The sequence below is a fragment of the Suncus etruscus genome, chromosome 8 (genome assembly GCF_024139225.1).
Source record: "Suncus etruscus isolate mSunEtr1 chromosome 8, mSunEtr1.pri.cur, whole genome shotgun sequence".
Lineage (NCBI taxonomy): Eukaryota > Metazoa > Chordata > Mammalia > Eulipotyphla > Soricidae > Suncus > Suncus etruscus.
The window spans coordinates 15312571-15332893 of NC_064855.1; the positions used below are offsets into that span (position 1 = coordinate 15312571).

At 42.5% G+C, this 20323-nt stretch overlaps 1 protein-coding gene across 1 annotated transcript in view; it reads right to left on the reverse strand.

The window, feature by feature from the left end:
- The window catches only part of KMT2A (lysine methyltransferase 2A), a 98653-nt gene that overhangs the window by 19988 nt on the left and 58342 nt on the right, over positions 1-20323 (reverse strand). Inside the window, exons 9-24 of the mRNA XM_049778393.1 lie at positions 18589-18720; positions 17947-18060; positions 16000-16146; positions 14772-14867; positions 14473-14593; positions 12477-12590; positions 11385-11569; positions 10402-10575; positions 9512-9622; positions 9139-9212; positions 8301-8494; positions 7566-7672; positions 3665-3802; positions 1923-2081; positions 1384-1501; positions 1190-1268 (exon numbers count right to left, since the gene is read on the reverse strand). Of these exons, the coding sequence (XP_049634350.1) occupies positions 1190-1268; positions 1384-1501; positions 1923-2081; positions 3665-3802; positions 7566-7672; positions 8301-8494; positions 9139-9212; positions 9512-9622; positions 10402-10575; positions 11385-11569; positions 12477-12590; positions 14473-14593; positions 14772-14867; positions 16000-16146; positions 17947-18060; positions 18589-18720 (2063 nt within the window). The remainder of the gene's footprint in view (positions 1-1189; positions 1269-1383; positions 1502-1922; positions 2082-3664; positions 3803-7565; positions 7673-8300; positions 8495-9138; positions 9213-9511; positions 9623-10401; positions 10576-11384; positions 11570-12476; positions 12591-14472; positions 14594-14771; positions 14868-15999; positions 16147-17946; positions 18061-18588; positions 18721-20323) is intronic.

Genomic DNA, 20323 nt, shown 5'->3' on the forward strand with positions numbered 1-20323 from the left:
ACAGATTGGGCAGCCAGAACTGAAGGCAGAAAAAACTGAAGTATTTATATAGTGAGATAAGATTCCTAAGAAGAAAACACAGGAATGGGATTTAAAATCTGTGCTGTTAGCCTGAGACATTTGAGCTGTTTATTCCAAAAGGGAAAGATTGATAAAGCCTAACTGTAGAACCTGGTTATTGAGAGGTTTTTATATTCTGAATTTTATTTAGAAGACTATCTTAGATGGTCTCAAACTCAAACTAGTGGCCTGCGGGCCGTTTGCGGCCCTCCGTACAACATTTTGTGGCCTTGCCCTAGAGGAATCTTTTATTGTTTTGTTTCGTTTTAGTTGTTTGGGTCATAATCCCAAATGTTCAAGGCTTACTACTGACTTTGCACTCAAGAATCACCCCGACTTTGCCTCCTGCGGCCCGCAGGTAAATTGAGTTTGAGACCCCTGATCTAAAAGGTAAAATTGAGGAGATGCATTTAATCTATTATAAAGATCTGGGCTTTGAATATAAACCTTAGAAGAATATATTTTATTTTATTTGTTTTTTGGGTCACAGCCAACAGTGCTCAGAGGATGGATATTCCTTGTTCTGTGCTCAAAAATCACTCCTGGCAGGCTCTGGGGACCATATGGGATGCTGGTGATCAAACCTGTGTAGGCACTGTGGAAGGCAAATGGGCTCCACCTTTAATAATTTTTTTTTTTTTTTTTGGTTTTTGGGCCACACCCTGTGACGCTCAGGGGTTACCCCTGGCTATGTGCTCAGAAGTTGCTCCTGGCTTCTTGGGGGACCATATGGGACGCCGGGGGATCGAACCGCAGTCCGTCCTAGGCTAGCGCAGGCAAGGCAGGCACCTTACCTCCAGCGCCACCGCCCGGCCCCCCACCTTTTATAATTATAATAAAATTATAATTTTATAATTATAAATGGAATTTATAATTGTGAATTATATTTTGGTTTCACATGAAAACGATTCTGAATTGATCTGAATTATACCTATTTCCAGAACTGGAGTTAGCTGATATATAGGCAATAGTAGCCCCAATCTCAAAGTAGAATGAGTGGCTAATTTTCCTTTCAGTTACACACACCTAATAAGTAAGGTTCTGCCTCTAAATAAATAAATAATCTGCTCACTGCTTCAGAGAGTTCAAGTTGTGGAGGTTCCTCTCTGCTTTTTCTAGAGTTACTTACTGATATCCAATAGGAAAGAGCTTATCTTCACAGTCAGAGAGATCATTGAGGATTCCTAAGCAGTCAATTGTCATGGAGCCTGCCCAAGGAAAGCACTGGTTAAAGAATATGGTGAGGGAAGTGTAACCCCTCAACCCAGAACATGTCCCCGTTATACCACAGCAAGCCCCCCACAACCAAGACCTATATCATACCAATCATCATGTGGATATTTTCTGGTTCCAAACCACTGAAAAACTTCCTTCTCAAGCTGATTCCTTCGAAGTCCACAAACACCCTTCGAAAAACTTCAAATCCGTTCTCAGGAACCACCTTCAATGAAAACCCAAGGCAGTTCTTACTGGCCTGTCTCTCACCTGCTCTTCTCCTGATACCAGAAGTAGAAAAGTGCTGTTTCATTAGCCCCTTCAGTTTCACTAACAGCACTCAGTGTTGCTCCTAAGAGGGGCTAATTCTAGGAAAACCTAAGAGGGAGGCAAAACCTAACTAACTGCAGGCAGTTTCCCAGAATATTTTCCCTGAATTCTTAGAGTAGTCAAAAAGCAACCAAAGCTCTTTTTTTTTTTTTTTGGCCACACCTGGCAGCACTCAGGAGTTACTCCTGACAGGCCCTGGGAACCATAACAAGATGCCAGGAATCAAACCCAGGTTCATACAGGGTCAGCAGGTATGCAAGGCAAATGCCCAACCGATGGCTATCTCTCCTGCCCCCCAACACAACCAAAGCTCTTACCTCGCCTTTGATCAAATCCCGATGTCGCTGACAATATACTTTTTTGTCATCTAGGAAGACACAATTCTTGGCTCGGGAACACATGAAGTGATAGTTGCTGGTGCAGGAGGTGAGGCAGCAACCCACAGTAGCGCCGGGTTTTTGGCAGAATTCACATCTCTAACAATCCAGAAAGTCCTGTCTTAGACTTACAGCATCGTCAGCTCCTCTTTACCTCCCCCACAGAAAAAACCTGCCAGGCTTTCCTAGATCTTTGGTTCACTGGTGGTCTGCTGAATTACTGACTATAGGGAGAAGTCATAAAGCCTCTAACAAACTCTCTCTCTTACTGTCCACAGGGCCCTTGAATTACCGAGACACAACAACAACAATCTGATTTTAAATATAGACCAAATCAGTTACTTCCCCTAAGGAGACACAGCAGGGTTAGGAAGATGAGAAACTCCCAGCGATCAATGCTAATAGCATCACCTTACATCCTCCCAGAAATCTCATTTCTAAAAGGATTGTTTTCATCACAAACAATGATTCTCTTAAGTTACTCACTTAACAGATAAACCTGTCAACTAATCTGCAAGTCACTACCTTATTTTGTTACAATCTGTGTTTCTCTCTAGGGTTGGATATGTGTGTGTGTCACTGCATGACTTAGTATTTTCTCTGTATTTATCTTCGTTTCCTTTTGATAATCCTTCATCTTGTATTCTGTCTTTCTCTCATAATAAGGCTTTTACAATTTTCCTCCCATATCTCCTCTTCTGATTATACTAAGCTGCTATCAATAACTTTCCATGCACCCCCTTTGTATGGGTTTTAGCCTATGGGACCAAAGAATACTGATTCATTTGGGAATTCCTGAGATCATTCTGTCTCAAACACTCAACTTACATATCTGAATTACTTCTCAGCTAGGTAAAAACCTATGTTTTATTTATTCATTTTTGATTTTTTGGGTCATGCCTGGTGATGCTCAGGGTTATTCCGGACTCTGTGCTCAGAAATCGCTCCTGGAAGGCTGGGACCAGGAATCGAACACAGGTCAGCTGCATGCAAAGCAAACAGCCCCATTTGCTGTGTTATGGCTTCACCCCCTCCCAAAAAAAATTCCATCTTCTTTTTCTTTTTTTTGTTTTTTTGGGCCAAATATCTGGTGGCACTCAGGGATTACTCCTGGCTCTGCACTTAGAAATCACCCCTGGCAGGCTTAGGGGACCATATGGGATGCCATATGGGATTGAATGCAGGTCAACTGCTATCACTACATTTTAAAAAATTTCTTTTGCAGTATTCATTCAAGGGCCAGAACAGTAACTGGTCCACAGTAAACAGGGAAGATACTGAGAAAAACAGGAGGCACAACTATTATGCACAGAAAGAACAAACAGGAATCAAGAGGGAAGAAGAAATCTTAGAGTTTGTTTTTTTATATTTTTTATGGTTTTTGGGTCACACCTGGCAGCGCTCAGGGGTTACTCCTGGCTCCACGCTCAGAAATCGCTCCTGGCAGGCTTGGGGGGACCATATGGGATGGCAGGATTCGAACCAATGACCTTCTGCATGAAAGGCAAACGCCTTACTTAGAGGGTTGTTTTTTTTTTTTTTTTGGTTTGCTTTTTCTTTCAGTTTTGGGGGAAATCCTCCAGCCCAGGGGACTATGCAATGCTAGGGATTGAAGTGCCTTGAGCTCTCTTTCCATATCAAGAAGGAACCTTTGTTCATAACAATTCTCCACAAGTTCTTACCAGCTGCTTGCCCCTGATCACTGCCATGTGCACATTCTTTAATGATCCATCATCATCTTCAAACACTTCTGCTGACCACAAAGCACAATTTACATGTGTCCACTCATTTTGGCCAATGTATAGCAAACGACCAGCATCCTAAAAAATAAATTTAAAAACAGTTTTTCTTGGGATCAGCTTTGTATCAGGCAAAATAGTAGTGCTATATCAACTATGAGTCTTGTTTTGTCTCTCTGCTGGAGAAGCCGGCCTCTCTAGCTCCAATCATGACCCGTTAACAATAAAGTTAAGTAAGTCATAAATAGTCATCTCTAGTTTTTATTTCCACTCACCTCCTTTCTAGATAATATTTTTATATATCATATAAATATACATATTTTGTTTTTTGTTTTTTTTTTGGCCATACTCAGTGACACTCAGAGGTTTACTCCTGGCTATGCTCTCAGAAATCTCTACTAGACTGGGGGACCATATGGGATGCTGGGGGATTGAATTGTGGTCCGCCCTAGGCTACTGCGTGTGAGGCAGACACCTTACGCCCTGAGCCACTACTACAGCCCTATATCAGACATTTTTATAGCCATAATTTAAAAATAGGTAATATGTGGCAATTTATAAAAAAATTTACACTGACTTCCTCAAAAAGAGTTTAAATATCTTTTTCTAAGCCTGCATTAAAGTCATAATTTTGTTTCTTTAGGGCCATACCCTCCAGGGGTTACTCCTAGTAGTGTGTGTGAAACTATGTGGTGTCAGAGATTAAATCTGGGCCAGCCTTATGTAAAGAGTGTTCTTTTTTTCTTCTTTTTTTTTTTGAGTCACACTTGGCAGCACTCAGAAACTGCTGCTGGCAGGTGCAAAGAACCATATGAGAAATGTAGGGAATCAAACCACCGTCAGTCCTGGGTCAGCTGCATACAAGGCAAACACCGTACCACTGTGCTATCTCTCCAGCCTAAAGAGTGTTCTTTACCTCCTCCAGCTGCTTGAGTTATCTCTCCAACCATGTAACTTTTCAAAAAAGTCTTTTGTTTGGGTTTTTTTTTGGGGGGTGGGGTGGGAGGAGACCATATGGGATGAAGCTGGGCCGTCCCAGCTGCTTGGAAGGCAAACATACCACTGTGCTACCACTCAGGCTCCTGGCCTCTTGTCCTTTAATGTTAAAGATGAAACTGAGGGCTAGAGCCCATACAGGGGAGAAGGCGCTTACCTTGCAAATTTAATTGCCTTACCCTGGTTTAATCCCTGGCACAAATTAATGGTCCCCAAAGCAGTACTAGAACCCTAAGCACACCCTGACCAGACCCCTGGGTAGAGCCCTTACACCCAAAATATAAAAAGTATAAAAGTGATGGGGTCAGAGAGATACAGAGAGGTAGGGCATTTGCCTTGCATGTAGAACAATGGTGGTTCAAATCCCGGCATCCCATAGTGTCCCCCGAGCCTGCCAGGAGTGATTTCTGAGCGTAGAGCCAGGAATAATCCCTGAGCGTTTGCCCAAAGACCAAACACCAAACAAAAAGTGAAAGTGAAATCGAGGGTTAAAGAGCTCAGCTTTTTGCCCAGTTTAACTAGAGGCAGTAGGGGAAAAAAAGGATACATCTAGCAATCTGCCAGAATTGGACCTTAAATCATTCTGCTCTACTAGGTTCTCCTTTATATGCAATTTCCAGTTTATTGAATTTCTAAAAATCTTTTCAGGAAAGTGCTATAGAAATTGTTATATTCCAGTGGGTTTACTTAAGATGAATCATTTGCCTTCTAAAAGCGTAACCCCAGGCTCCAAAACTAGCCGCATGGGTCTGTTTGATGCAGGAAATAACCCACACAGCAAGAACCAGACCACACCCTAGGATGGAGAAGGAATAACAAGTAGGAAGGGATCTAGCAATCCCACACACCCTAGGGTGGAATACAGTACTGATTAGAGTAGGACCAGCAATCCAACAGCCTTTCTTGTTTTTCCTTCTTTTTGTTTTTAAATTTATTTATTTATTTTTTGTGTGGTTTTTGGGTCACACCTGGCAGTGCTCAGGGGTTTTTCCTGGCTCCGTGCCCAGAAATTGCTCCTGGCAGGCACGGGGACCATATGGGACGCCGGGATTCGAACCGATGACCTTCTGCATGAAAGGTAAACGCCGTACCTCCATGCTATCTCTCCAGCCCATAAATTTATTTTTATTTTTATCTATCTATCTATCTATCTATCTATCTATCTATCTATCTATCTATCTATCTATCTATCTATCTATCTATTTTGGGGTCACACCTGGCAGTGCTCAGGGGACCATATGGGATACCGGGAATCGAATCACAGACCTTCTGCATGCAAGGCAAATGCACTATCTCCATGCTATCTCTCCAGCCCCTATTTTTATTTTTTGTTTTTTTTTTTTTAGGGGGCCACACCTGGCGGAACTCAGGAATTACTTCTGGCTTGGCATTCTGAAATCAATCCTAACAAGCTGGGGGACTGTAGGGATGCTGGGGATCGAACCCAAGTTGGCAGCATTCAAGGTAAACAACCTACCTGCTGTGCTATAGCTCACACAATCTTTTTTTTATTTTTTTGGTTTTTGGGTCACACTCGGTAATGCTCCTGGCTATGCGCTCAGAAATAACTCCTGGCTTGGGGGACCATATGGGACGCTGGGGAATCCAACAAACCATGGTTCATCCTAGGCCAGTGCGCGCAAGGCAAATGCCCTACCACTGAACCACTGCTCTGGCCCCAACTTCTTTTTTTTTTTTAAATACTGATTCTAGGGACTGGAGCGGTGGCACAAGTGGTAGGGCGTTTGCCTTGCACACACTAGCCTAGGACGGACCACAGTTTGATACCCCGGTGTCCCGTATGGTAACCCAAGCCAGGAGCAATTTCTGAGTACACAGCCAGGAGTACCTGAGTGTTACCGGGTATGACCCAAAAACAAAACAAAATAATAATAGTAACAATAACAGGGCCCGGAGAGATAGCACAGTGGCATTTGCCTTGCAAGCAGCCGATCTAGGACCAAAGGTGGTTGGTTCAAATCCCAGTGTTCCATATGGTCCCCCGTGCCTGCCAGGAGCTATTTCTGAGCAGACAGCCAGGAGGAACCCCTGAGCAACGCTGGGTGTGGCCCTCCAAAAATAATAATAATAATAACAATAACAACAACAATAATAAAAATACTGATTCCAGGTGGAGACCTCAGGGACTCCCTTATATGAGGCTCATACTCTACCACTGAGCCATTGCTCTGTCCAAGGCAAACCACATTCATTTCTGTGATGCCAGGGATCAAATATAGGGCCTTCCCCATGCAAGGAAAACATTCTATCACTGAGCTACATCTATGAGCAGATGATTTTTTTTTGGTGCAAGGCAGTTGGGGAAGGGACTGGGACTACAATGAGTTATCACCTACACTGTGCTTGGGGAACCATATATATGGTGCTGGGGCATGAACCAGGGCTGGCCACATGCAATGCCACATACCTTAACCACTTCATATTATCTATCTGGTCCCATAAATTCTACTTTGTTTTGGAAATTTGGACGGCAGGCACACCCCAAAAAGTGCTAAGAACTTACTCCTGGTTCTGCGCTCAGAGACCATTCCTGGCAGTTTTTTTTTTTCCCCCCTGGCAGTTCTTAAAGGTACACATAAGGTGCAGGAAATGATCCACGATTGGCTGTGTGCAAGGCCTTATCCACTGTACTAGCGCTCTGGCCTATAGATTTTTTTTTTTTTTAAGTAGATTCTATTTTAAACCAACCAAACAAGTCACAGGTAAACTACTACCAATTGAAGTGACAGTCAGGAAGTAACTAGCAGTACACAGTTGCCAGTTTATACACAAAGCAGAGGGTTGATAACAGAGTCCAGGGACCAGGGTCTGACTCCCAAATACTCACATTGGCACCGTCGTCACCATACATCAAACACAGCGCACACTGTCTGTTGTCTTCTATGCCTGGAGGTGGGTTCAGTTCTGGACTATCTTCTCGACTCCTATCAGTACCTTAGAACCCATAAGAGATACTGTTATCATCAGCAATCCTCTTGATTTTCAAGGGGAATAAAATGAATAATTCCACTTAAATAGCCTATAAAAAAAACTGTCTAAATTTATGCTGTTTCACATGTTGGAGCACAAAAACAAACAAGCAAACAAACAAAAATATCTTGGGGGAGGGGGGCTCCCAAGAAACATCAGGGTGATATCTGGCAGTGCAAGGCTGTCTGGTGCTGAGGACCAAACCTGGGACCCTCAGTGCATCAGAACTGTTCTCCTTCCAGACCTTTGAACCATCTCCCTGGCAGGAAAATATTACGATCCTCTTTTTTTGTTTGTTTGTTTTTGGGTCACACCCAGCAGTGCTCAGGGGTTACTCCTGGCTCTACACTCAGAAATCACCCCTGGCAGGCACGGGGGACCATATGGGATGCCAGGATTCGAAGCACTGTCCTTCTGCATGCAAGGCAAATGCCTTACCTCCACGCTATCTCTCCAGCCCCACAATCCTTTTAAGATGACAAAAATAACCTATAATCTTCCTTCCAGTCTCCAAGGATATTAGAGGCAGGTTTGCAAAGCTGATCCTTTACAACTAGAGGATGAACAAAACCCCCTTCATTTGCTGCCTTACTCAAACTGGGTGGTGTAGGCGGAAGAAGAGGAGAAGGTGAGTCTGGTTCTCCAGGCCCTTTCGATTTGGGAGCTGGAATGATTTTCTTCATTAAGGGAGGTTGCTCAGTGTAGCTGTTCTCCTCTCGCTCCTGCCACTGAGCATAATTATGGTCAAGTGAAGGCGGAAGCACTGCGTTTGGTAACATCCCACTGCTGAAATAATCAATTCAACAAGTATTTATGGAGCACCTCTGAGAGGCCTAGAACTAAACACAACAAACTCTTGACAGCATCAGTTTCAGTCATGCAAACATCACTCTGATGCTAAGAACAGGTCTCAGAGAATTTTTTTTTTAAATGCCCTAACGACTGACCCAAAGTGCGTACAAAGGACTTATTTAAAATATATAAACTGATGTTTTATAGTAAGTTAATTTCTCAGAGCAAGTAATGACCTTAATAAGAATCAATAGGATTTACTGGAATAATGTGAAGCTGAAAGCAAGAATTCCTGAGTTGATGAGATCATCACTTGAGTGGAATTAAAACAGGACAAATACAGTAAGCTGAATTTGAGTTTCCTGTATAGCACATGTATTGTACATAGGCTACAAGTGAAGTCAGGCTCCAAACACAGCAAAGACATAAAGTAAACAAATGGCAATAGCCTGTCATAGGCTATTGTGTCTCCATTGAATGTGATTTTAGTTTGCAGCATTGAGGTCCAAACCCAGAGCTCTATGCTGGGGACCATGAGGCAAACTTCAACGGACCATTAGTAAACCTGCTCTTAAAAACCTCCATCTAGTAAAAGAATTTATGAAGGATAGGAATAAGGTTATACTCAGTTTACTTACTTGCTTGATACTTTATTTGGCTCCCAAAATCTGGACTTTTTGACACTGAACCATGGAAAAACACGTTCCATTTGCTAACAGACAAACAAGAAAATGTAAGCATGTGAATGTCACTTGGAAACTACAGAAAGAACCAACAGTTTCACACCAGATTGTCTGCCAATTTGAGGATAATTTCAGGCCACTAAGGGATCCCTGGCACCCACTCTGGCAACCTCACCAACTTCCTCCCATAGAATCAGAAGAACAAATTCAACCAAGGATGTTTTCTACACGTGGTAAAGCAAATCACAGATGAGAAACAATCTGGCCTGTTCATGCGGTAATTACCCACAGATAAGCATGAAAAACATCAACTATTAACATCATTCACCCGAATAAAGAAGGACTTGACCATGCCGTTGGCTTTTTTAATCTCTGGCTGCCCTCCATCGGAATTCATGGCCGCTTGGATAATCTTCACGATATCATCACTGAAGTCCAGCTAGACATAAAAACAGAGCATTACTTATTCATAAAACACTGTGCCCTCAAAGTCACCTCCTTTATCCTCCGAAGCCACCCAGCGTGGAAAATGAACACCCTATTTGAGCTATAGGGTGTGATTCTTTTGTTTTGGGCAGATCTCTGGGGTTCAGTTCACCACTGACAGTCTGCCAAGCTAGTAAGGAAGAATGCAGGAAGGTAGTAGTACCATGGTAAGTTACCCAAGCAGAACCACATCTTTGATTTAAATCAACATTAATAAGCAACTGAACACCAAATAAATGAGCTAAATCATGAATGTTCTGAACCGTGCAATTTAACCATGAACTAATGACCACAATTAAAACCATCCTGGAAAATAAATCATCTTCTATAAGATGGTTATTAGAAAAACCATCTTCAAAAAAAAAAAAAAAACCATCTTCGACAAATGACTATCCTATATAGAGGTTATTTATTTTCTATTGGATCTCAAAGGAGGTGGGCCAACTGAGCTCACTATAGTTTTCATGTAAACTGCTTCATGTAATATAAAACTAATCTTTCAGAGAACTCAAAAGGCAAATCAAAGAGCTATTTTAAAACATGCCCTTCCTTATCATAAGGCATCTTTTGAAGTCCGGAACTAAAATAAGGCCTGTATTTTTAGGTATCTCAAGTCACATGACTTTACTAAATATAAGACAAATCATTGCCAGCTTCCTGGGTGCCCAGCCTCAAGACCCAATGCAGTTCCGCTGGCCCTGTCCCTGGGCCCTCGCAGCTGAACAGACATACCACAGAGGTGTAGCTCCCTTGGTCCATCTTCCTCCGAACTCCTTCCAGATCTAAAGGCTGCTGGTCTTCCTGCTTGCTGACTTCAGTAAGCACAGGGGGGTCGGGGCCTTCCGGGGAGCTTCGGGAAGGGATACTCTCCTCTGTTTCCGGATTTAAGTCGGGGGGCTTGGCAGCCTGTTGCCAGAAAAAGAGATATTTCTTTTATCTAGTGTAGGGTGCTTTCGTTCGTTGGTTTCTTTACTAGGGGAAAGAGGCGGACCTTGCAGTAGCTCTGGGGTTGCTCCTGGTGGTGGTATGAAATCACCAAGCAGTGCTGGGGGTCTAAGCTTGCCTCCTGCATGCATATGAGATCTCTGACTCACCTCCCCAGCCAGTCTATATATATGTATTTGTTTTTAAAAAATAAAATTAAGGGGCCGGGCGGTGGCGCTGGAGGTAAGGTGCCTGCCTTGCCTGCGCTAGCCTAGGACGGACCGCGGTTCGATCCCCCGGCGTCCCATATGGTCCCCCAAGCCAGGAGCGACTTCTGAGCGCATAGCCAGGAGTAACCCCTGAGCGTCACCGGGTGTGGCCCAAAAACCAAAAAAAAAAAATAAATAAAATAAAATTAAGGGGCCGGGCGGTGGCGCTGGAGGTAAGGTGCCTGCCTTGCCTGCGCTAGCCTAGGACAGATCTCGGTTCGATCCCCCGGCGTCCCATATGGTCCCCCAAGAAGCCAGGAGCAACTTCTGAGCGCATAGCCAGGAGTAACCCCTGAGCGTCACAGGGTGTGGCCCCAAAAAACCAAAAAAAAAAAAAAATAATAAATAAAATAAAATTAAAGTGCCCATGAAAATTCTTTTGAAGTCACTGAGAACTGAGAAAGTGGGAGAGGTGTGGCAGTGACTGACCTATCTGTCACCTAGGGTCTGATCCCTGCTCTACTTAGCCCTCTGAACAACCCCTGAACCCAATAGTCAATGAAAAGGACACATGGGACCTACCTGACGGTAGCGTAATAAGTGACTAGTGGTTCGGGAGTTTAGCAGGGCTGTCAGCACCTGCTTCAGGGAAAGCTGGAGTTCTTTCTCCAGGGCTAACCGCCATTCAGCAGGGTGCCTCTCCGTGCAGTTCACACATGTGTAGGCTACACTTTCTGGCAGGTTTGACAGAATCTCATACATCTCATCTAAGAAAACAAAACCAAAAATTATTATGTATTCGATAGAATGGAAGAGAGGAAGAAGAGCAAACTATTTCACTAATCTGACTATTAAGCATGTTAGCAGCAAGAGATTTTATTTTTATTTTTCCTCAGGAACTCAAATATAATTGCAGTTATAAAGAACTTTTTTTTTTTTTAATTTGTTTTATTTTGAGGCCAGACCTGGCAGTGTTGGGGGGAATCATGCAGTGTCAGAGGTGGAATTTGGTTTTTCAAATGATCCAAGTGATCCAGCTCAATGAGATTCCCTCCTGGGTCTAATAAAAGGATATTCCTTTAGATTTTGCTCCTTAGGTCACAACCAGTTATCCAATGCCCAAGGTTTCCTCCTGGCTCTGCACTCAGAATCACTCCTGATGGAGCTAGGAAGAATATATTTAATGCCAGGAATGTAACATGCTGTACTACATCTCTGGTCCTGACAGGGACGTTCTTTTTTTTTTTGGTTCACACCTGGTAGTACCCAGGGGTTACTCTTGGCTCTGGCCTCAGAAATTACTCCTGGAAGGCTCAGGGAACCCCATGGGATGCTGGGAATACAACCCAACTAGGCTGCATGCAAAACAAATGTCCTACCCACTGTGCTATCACTCTGGCCCTGAGAGGGAATTTCATAGCATGAAATCAGGAGTTGGTTATGGAAACCAACAAGTTATGATATTCATAAAGGACAACTATATTTTAAGTAAATATATTTAAGGTTAATGAGTATAAACTTAATATAACATTGCTTAACAAAGATTAAAATCTTTTTAAAAATATGTAAGAGGACTTCAAACAACACTTGCATAACTGCTAGACTTATCCTACTTAAGAGACTATAAAGAAAGAAGAAACTGTAATAAAAAAAAAAGACTCCAACCTTCTGTACCTGAAAGATTCTCACACTTGGAATGGACCCAGCGATCACATTTCCCACACTGCATCATCTTACTTTCATAGTCATCATCATCATAACATTTATCGCAGAGAGGACAGAAGTTTCCTGAAAGCAAAGCGAAAATGTTGGTTTGCTCTCCCAATACAGTGACTCTATGGCTCTTGACCCACACTCATCAACCTGATCTAAACTTCAAACCTCTGTATTATTGTATTATTTTGGAATCACTGCCACATTAAAGGGCTTATTCACACTTTTAGAGTAAGCCAGTGCTTCTCATTTATTTTCTGTCATGGCCCCCTAGGAAGAAGAAAACATTTTTTTGCCCCCCCCCACGTGACTATAAATAGTATCTTTATTAAAAATAAAACTTTAGGGCCCAGAGAGATAGCACAGCGGCGTTTGCCTTGCATGCAGCCGATCCAGGACCAAAGGTGGTTGGTTCAAATCCTGGTGTCCCATATGGTCCCCAGTGCCTGCCAGGAGCGATTTCTGAGCAGACAGCCAGGAGTAACCCCTGAGCACCGCCGGGTGTGGCCCAAAAACCAAAAAAATAAAATAAAAAAATAAAAAATAAATAAAACTTTAACCTGCAAAACAAAAATATATAAAGTAATCTAAGCTGATTTTTTAAATCAGAGGTGATGTCTGGATTAATGGCTACAATGAACACGTTTTGCAAAAGCTTTTCGAAGCAGGGTTTGAAGCAGGACACAGCAATTCTCAGCTCCAGAGAAATACAGAGACATAAACACGGGGCTTAGCTTGTTATGACAGTGTTTGTCGAGGTCAAATGCGACCCCCAGGGGGACACCCCACTATTTGAGAAGCACTGGACTAGACCATTAGATCTCTGAACGTCGACTACATACAAGGTAATTGACTTAACCGCTGTACCATCTCCCTGCTTTTGATGTTTGCCTTTTTTGTTTTTGTTTTTATTTTTTGGGTCACATCTGGCCATGCTCAGGGGTTACTCCTGGCTCTGTGCTCAGAAATTGCTCTTGGAAGGCTTGGGAGATCATATGGGATGTTGGGAATCAAACACAGGTCTGTCCAGGGTCAGCTCTGTGCAATGCAAATGCCCTACTGCTGTGCTATCGCTCAGGCCCTATGTCTGCGTTTTTAAAAATGGGGTAAGATCGAGAAAAAAAAAGAGTAATTAACACTTTTAGCTTATTCCTAGTGCTGACCTTAGATGATAAAGTAGCACTTCTTAAATTCAGCACTATGTATAACCTCCATTAATTTGCTTTACCTTGTTCCCTTCACTAGTTTATTGCTTCAGTCTTTTGTTTTGTTTTGTTTTGGGGCCACATCCAGTGACGTTCAGGGGTTACTACTGGCTATACGCTCAGAAATTGCTCCTAGCTTGGGAGACCATATGGGATGCCAGGGGATTGAACTGCGGTCCGTCCTAGGCTAGTATGGGCAAGGCAGATGCCTTACCGCTTGTGCCACCACTCTGCCCCCTGCTTCACAGTCTTAACATTAAAACATTTTTTGGAGGGGACACACCACACCCAAAAGTGTCAGGCCTTACTCCTGGAGGGCTCTGAGGCCATATGCAATGCCAGAGATTGAATCTGGGTTGGCAAATAATTCCAACCCTAAGACTTACTTTAAATAATTTCAATAGTAAGCTTCATCTCTTCATTATCTCAGTTGGTAAAATGCTTTATGTATTAGCTACAAATTTTCTTTAGTATAACTATTAAAATAAAAAGCTTGACTAAGTAGCACCAAAAATTGTTCCTGAAATAATCCAGTAAGTGAGGGTGGGAAGGATGGAAGGAGGGAGGGAGGGAGGGAGGGTTGGAAGGTCTAAGAATCTTATTAACTTAATGGTATGTCTGTCTGACTCAATATCTAAATGTATCCCTGACACAAAGTCATCACTTTTTATTTTCTTCCACTTAAATGTCCAGTTTGCCTCCCAAATACAACCTCTCAGAGTTAAAGGAAAAAGTGCTGGTGCTGGGGATACCTTTTGCAAAGAGTTTGGCACAGTCGTGGCACAGGGAGAAGTCATGAGACCATTGTGCATCCCACCCTTTGCCTGGCGTTGTGGCCCCACAGCTCTTGCAACGAACACACTTGGTACAGATCTGGGAAAGGAAAGGAGAGTCATGAAGAATCCTTCATTCATTCATCTTTGCTGCTTCATCCTTCTCTAGAACACTTCTCTTCTGAGGTGTGTTTTTTCTGATGCTTGAAGACAAAATCAATCCCCTCCAGAACACCCCATGGCAGGTGTCTTGGAAACCATATAAAATGTGTACTCACCCAAACTTTCTTTTTCTTGGTAGGTTTGGTGGGGTAATTTGGACCCAGGCACTCAGGGTGATAGCTGTTTCGGCACTTATTACACTCCAGCAGCTGCTGTAAAAAGAAAATAAAAATAAATACAGCTAGCTAGCTAAAGAGAACACTAGGTCAAAAGCTAAGCATTACCTCACCTTCACCAAACACTCATGAACAAGGAGACCATTTCCATTCATCTTCAAATTAGCACAGCCTATCACTACAACAGCTTACATTTCCTCGTGCATTATTCACTCTCAATGAAACCACAGGGATTTATTTCCTGCCTAAGGTACTCCGTGACCAACAATTATATAGATTTGTTTTCTTTCTAAATGTCTATTCGATGCATGTTTTCTGCAACATTTCTAAAATTGAAACCTAAAATGGAACAGGGGATTGGGGCTTCTGTTAGTTATATTAGGGTTGTGGGAGCGTGGTGGTGTTATAAATCCAGTACAGACTTAAAAACACTGAAAACATGAGATCTGGGGCCGGAGAGATAGCATGGAGGTAAGGCGTTCGCCTTGCATACAGAAGGACATTGGTTCGAACCCAGGCATCCCCTATGGTCTCTTGAGCCTTCCAGGAGCAATTTCTGAGCATAGAGCCAGGAGTAAACTCTGAGCGCCGCCGGGTGTGACCCAAAAACCAAAAACCAAAACAAAACAAAACAACCAAAAAACATGAGATCTAAGCTACATCCAACAAACTTTGTGATGCCTGTCAAGGTGGCAGGCGGTGGGGAGATGAGGGAATAACAAAGAATGAGAGCACTGGTGATGGAAGTTAACACTGGTGGCGAGATTGGTGTTGAAATAGTATATGCCTAAAAGTCCAACTTTTAATAACTTTGTGAGTCACAGTTCTTTAACTAAATTTCAAAAAGAAAATGAACTCTGAAAATCCATAGAGACAAAGTACATACATTCAATCTAGTCAAAATAGTCTATCATCTGAAAAAATACATATGAAAACAAAAATTAAGAGATGATGTGTAGCAAACCGGAGAGATAGCTTGAAGGTAGGCATTTGCCTTTCATGCAGAAGGTTGGTGGTTCGAATCCCGGCATCCCATATGGTCCCCCGAGTGTGTCAGGAGCAACCCCTGAGGGCTGCTGGGTGTGACCCAAAAACAAAAACAAACAAACAAAAACGAAGATGATGTGTGGAAAGAGAAATGCTAAGTGGTTCTTTGATAGGTTTGTACCTTTGTAGCCTGGTGCTGTCTTCCACAAACATGACAGAACTTGCAGCGACGACAACACCAATTTTCCAGCTGGTCCTCCAGAGGGCGCTCGTTCTCCTCCAAACAAAACTTGTGGAAGGGCTCACAACAGACTTGGCAATAGACAAACTAGGGGAAGAAGGGAGCACAGACAGTGTCCACAACACCAAGAATTTCCAATCAAACGTTTCTTACTTACTCCCCCTTAGGAGTCTAGTCGCATTTATTTTACTCACTATGTACCCCTTAAGCAAAGATTACATCCCAAAAGAAAATCACATCAAGTTGATTTCAAGGACTGAAAGCAATGATAGAATGAATGATATTGTATTCTAGATATTCCCAGATTTAGCTTAAAATGCTAAGTGTCATAAGAGAGGTCAGAACGAAGGTAAGTGACATAAAACAATGTAGGGGCAACTGGGAGAGTTTTAAAAGTTTCTACAACAGACTCAACAGCTTTAGGTTTGGGGATCTAGCTTTTTCACTGCTAACTTCAGAATTATAATTTCCATATTGACAGAATTTTCGAAAATTTGACTAAGGGTAACCCTGAGATCCAGACATCTAAGAATTATTGAGGGTCAAAGAGATTGCTTAGTAGATCTGAGTCCAGGTCTAGCAAGCCGAGGTCCGGCTCCAACTCAGCCTTGGTCCTGAGAGAGCCAGGATTTGTCCCTGAATACCATCAAAAACAAAAACAAACAAACAAAAAACTGAGGGGCCGGAGAGATAGCATGGAGGTAAGGGGTTTGCCTTTCATGCAGAAGGGGTGATTCAAATCCCTGCATCCCATATGGTCCCCTGAGCCTGCCAGGAGAGTTTTCTGAGCAGAGAGCCAGGAGTAACCCCTGAGCGCTGCCAGGTGTGACCCAAAAACTAAAAAAAAAAAAGGGGGGGCAGCGAAATAGCATGGAGGTAAGGCGTGCCTTCCATGCAGAAGGACAGTGTTCAAATCCTAGCATCCCATATGGTCCCCCGTGCCTGCCAGGGGTGATTTCCTAGCATAGAGCCAGGAGTAACCCCTGAGTGCTGCCGGGTGTGACCCAAAAACCAATATATATATATATATATATATATATATATATATATATAAAACAGAGAATTAAAGCACATGTCTTCCATTTCATCAGTTCCTTTTGATCCCTGGCAGTTCTGAGCCCCTCTCCTAGGAACTGCCAGGAGCCAAAGCATAGGCCCTAAGCAAGCTGAGTGGTGGTACTTGACCCAAACCCTCTTCCCTAGTAAGGTGTCTCTAGATAAAACTTGTATTTAATTTCTTATTATATAAAATAAACGCAGACAGAAAAGAATAAAAAATGAACACTAGGGAATTTAGGTGAAGTGTATACAGAGTCTTGCAGCACTTGCAATTTTTCTGTACATACAAAATAAAATCAACAAAAAAGCTTCTAAAAATTCAATAAATGAAAAGAAAACGAATCAAGCATTTATCTAGGGGACTGCCATATACAACTCTACATGATTTTAAACTACAGTCTTTATGTCATGAAAAAATTATATAGCTCACTATGAAAGTTGAACTGGCACTACAAAACTGACTCCTGTGAGGCGTGTATGTACAGATACAAAGCATCAGACTGCAAAAAGAAAAGAAACATCACAGATACCTAGCACTGTGCAGTAGTTTAAGTCCTTGCAATATCTGATCCTGGAGCCAGGAATTACCCCTGAGCACTGCTGGGTTTGACCCAAAAAAACACACACAAAAAAAAAAAAAGAACTCAACAACCAATAATAATCCTGCTCTAAATTCTACATCTGGTGTAGACTGCCTGTCATGAACCAAGTATATCTTTAAGTTCAGCTTTAAATGGGACAATATCTGCAACACATGAGAAAATAAAAGTATACATCTCATCATAGCAAAATGATCTGTTATGTATACCGGGGCTATGGGTATCTTACCTCCACATGCCCACTACTGGCACAGAGAAAGCAAACCACCCTGGGCGTGATAGGAATAGAAGTCAGAATTCCTAAGCCTCCCATTTCCCACACGTTGTCTGCTTCACAATCCTCCTGTGGGAACCAAGAGAGACCATTTAGAAACATTAAACAACGACCCAATATTAGATTAAAAGTAGGGGGGAAAATATAAAAATCAAAATGCCAGAACTTCCAAGATTACTTCACATTTGGAAGCCAAAACAGAACTCTGTTGCTTTTGATATTTTTTTCTCTCAGACACAAATTACAATGCTTCACCTATTCCTTTCTCATTCCTATCATTGCAGAGTCTGAATTTGCCCAGGCATTTTGAAGATTCAATTATCACCCTGGCTTGCCTACTCTGCTATGAATGGATCATATGCATTATCTTCGTCCACTAAGTGGATGAGGATGGGGTGCTTCAATGCTTTGTCATCTGTCAGCTCACAGGGACCCCCCTGACAACACTGACCAGAGCTGGCACACACCTCCCAGTCGTTCTGGTTAATTTGCCATACTTGGCAATGAATTTCCTCTTCTAACAACCTTGGTAATATTCTTTTGGTGGTTTACAGTTCAAGATACCCAACAGAGTATATGATCACTAGACACTTTTACCTTAAAGTCCACCCGGATCCTATGGACACCATCTGCTTGGATTTTCTGCTTAGAACTATTGCCATTAGTGAGAGGACTGAGGATGTTCAGAGTACCTGCATTCTCCTGCTTACTAACTGGAGATGGTTTTTCCTATGAAGACAGAAGAGGGATAAAGAACAAAAACCACACCCTACCTACATTCATTTTTCAGTAGATGATAACATAAATGCAAAATCATACTAACAGATCTTAAAAACAGGCCAGGGGAATACACAACTCATTGGTAGAGTACTTGCCTTGCATTCGTGAGACCCTAGGTTTAATCCCTGGTATCATACACATTATATTTCTCGGAAACAGTTTTCAATATAAATGTCTCAGAAAAACACTATTTCAGAAGATATTTTTCCCCACTGATGCATTTATTTGCAAATATGAATTACATCTCTAAAAAAAAAAAACAAAAACAAAAACACGAATTTCTCCCACTGTGTCTTTCTCTGTGCTTTTCTGTGAACCATGGTGCCAAATGAGATTCTCACCATAATAAAGTCAAAACGCTGGGATAAAAATAGGTTACTCTGCATTCTTCCAGATCTCTGACTCCATCTAAATCTAAATCAAACCTTTCTGATGTTGTTGTTGGGGGCTACCGTACAGAATGGTACTGGCAGGATTATGCAGCCTTTAGGGACGAACACATGGACACACGGAGACACACACACACACACACACACACACACACACACACACACACACACACACACACACACGCTCGCGCGCGCACAGCCTTTACGACGGACACACACATGGACGGACGAACACACACACACACACAAACACGGACACACACACGCATGTGCACGTGCTCCAGCCCTTTGGAACCATGACCTGGGCCCAAAAACCACTGCACAATCTCTAGTTTTCCCTTGCCTGGCCATGTGCAAGCCAAGTGTTTCATGACATTAGTTAGACCCCCAGCCAAGCACACAATTGTTTACTTAGCCTGTGATGTTGACAGAAATTTCCTTAGCTCTGGAATCATCACTGAGTTCAAATTCACAAACATAACCCCTTTCTACTATGAACTGGCAATTGCTTCTCCTTTAAGCATTACTGATGTTCTTCAGAGCATCAGCTAGGACATGCATATGAACTTTTCTAGTAACCCGGAAAGACAGTAAACACATTTTCTCTTTCCATGTAATGCATATAAACAGAGGGTGTCTGAAACGTGGCTCAAGTGGTAGCAAATATATCTTGTACTCACGAGGCCTTGGATTCCATCTCTAGCACCACATGCCTGACCACTAGCCTCAATACAAGTCGTAGTCCTGGTGGCTTTCCAGAAGGGGCCCCATAACAATACAAAAAGCAGAATTGACCAAGTAATAATTACTGACAAAGACTGCTAAAAGAGGGCAGAAAACAATTCTGCCAAGTAACCTATAGTATAAGCACAGACAAATAAGGCTTTAAGAAGAGAAAGACTAGAAGAAGACAAAGCAGAGCAGTTAAATATCAAAAACCTGAAATTGTACTTGCAGTACTTGGGGCTAAGTTCTGAGTTCAGGGTTGTTCCTTGCAATGCTCAGGAATCCACATGCTGCTGGGGATTAAACCCAAATCTTCCCACTCTTTAAGACTTCTCCCTGGCCCCTGATGCTGGCAGATTTTATGATACTCCTGTTACATTTATTCAATCACATAAACGTCAAGGAAATGTCACTATTTCCAACAGAACAGAACATCC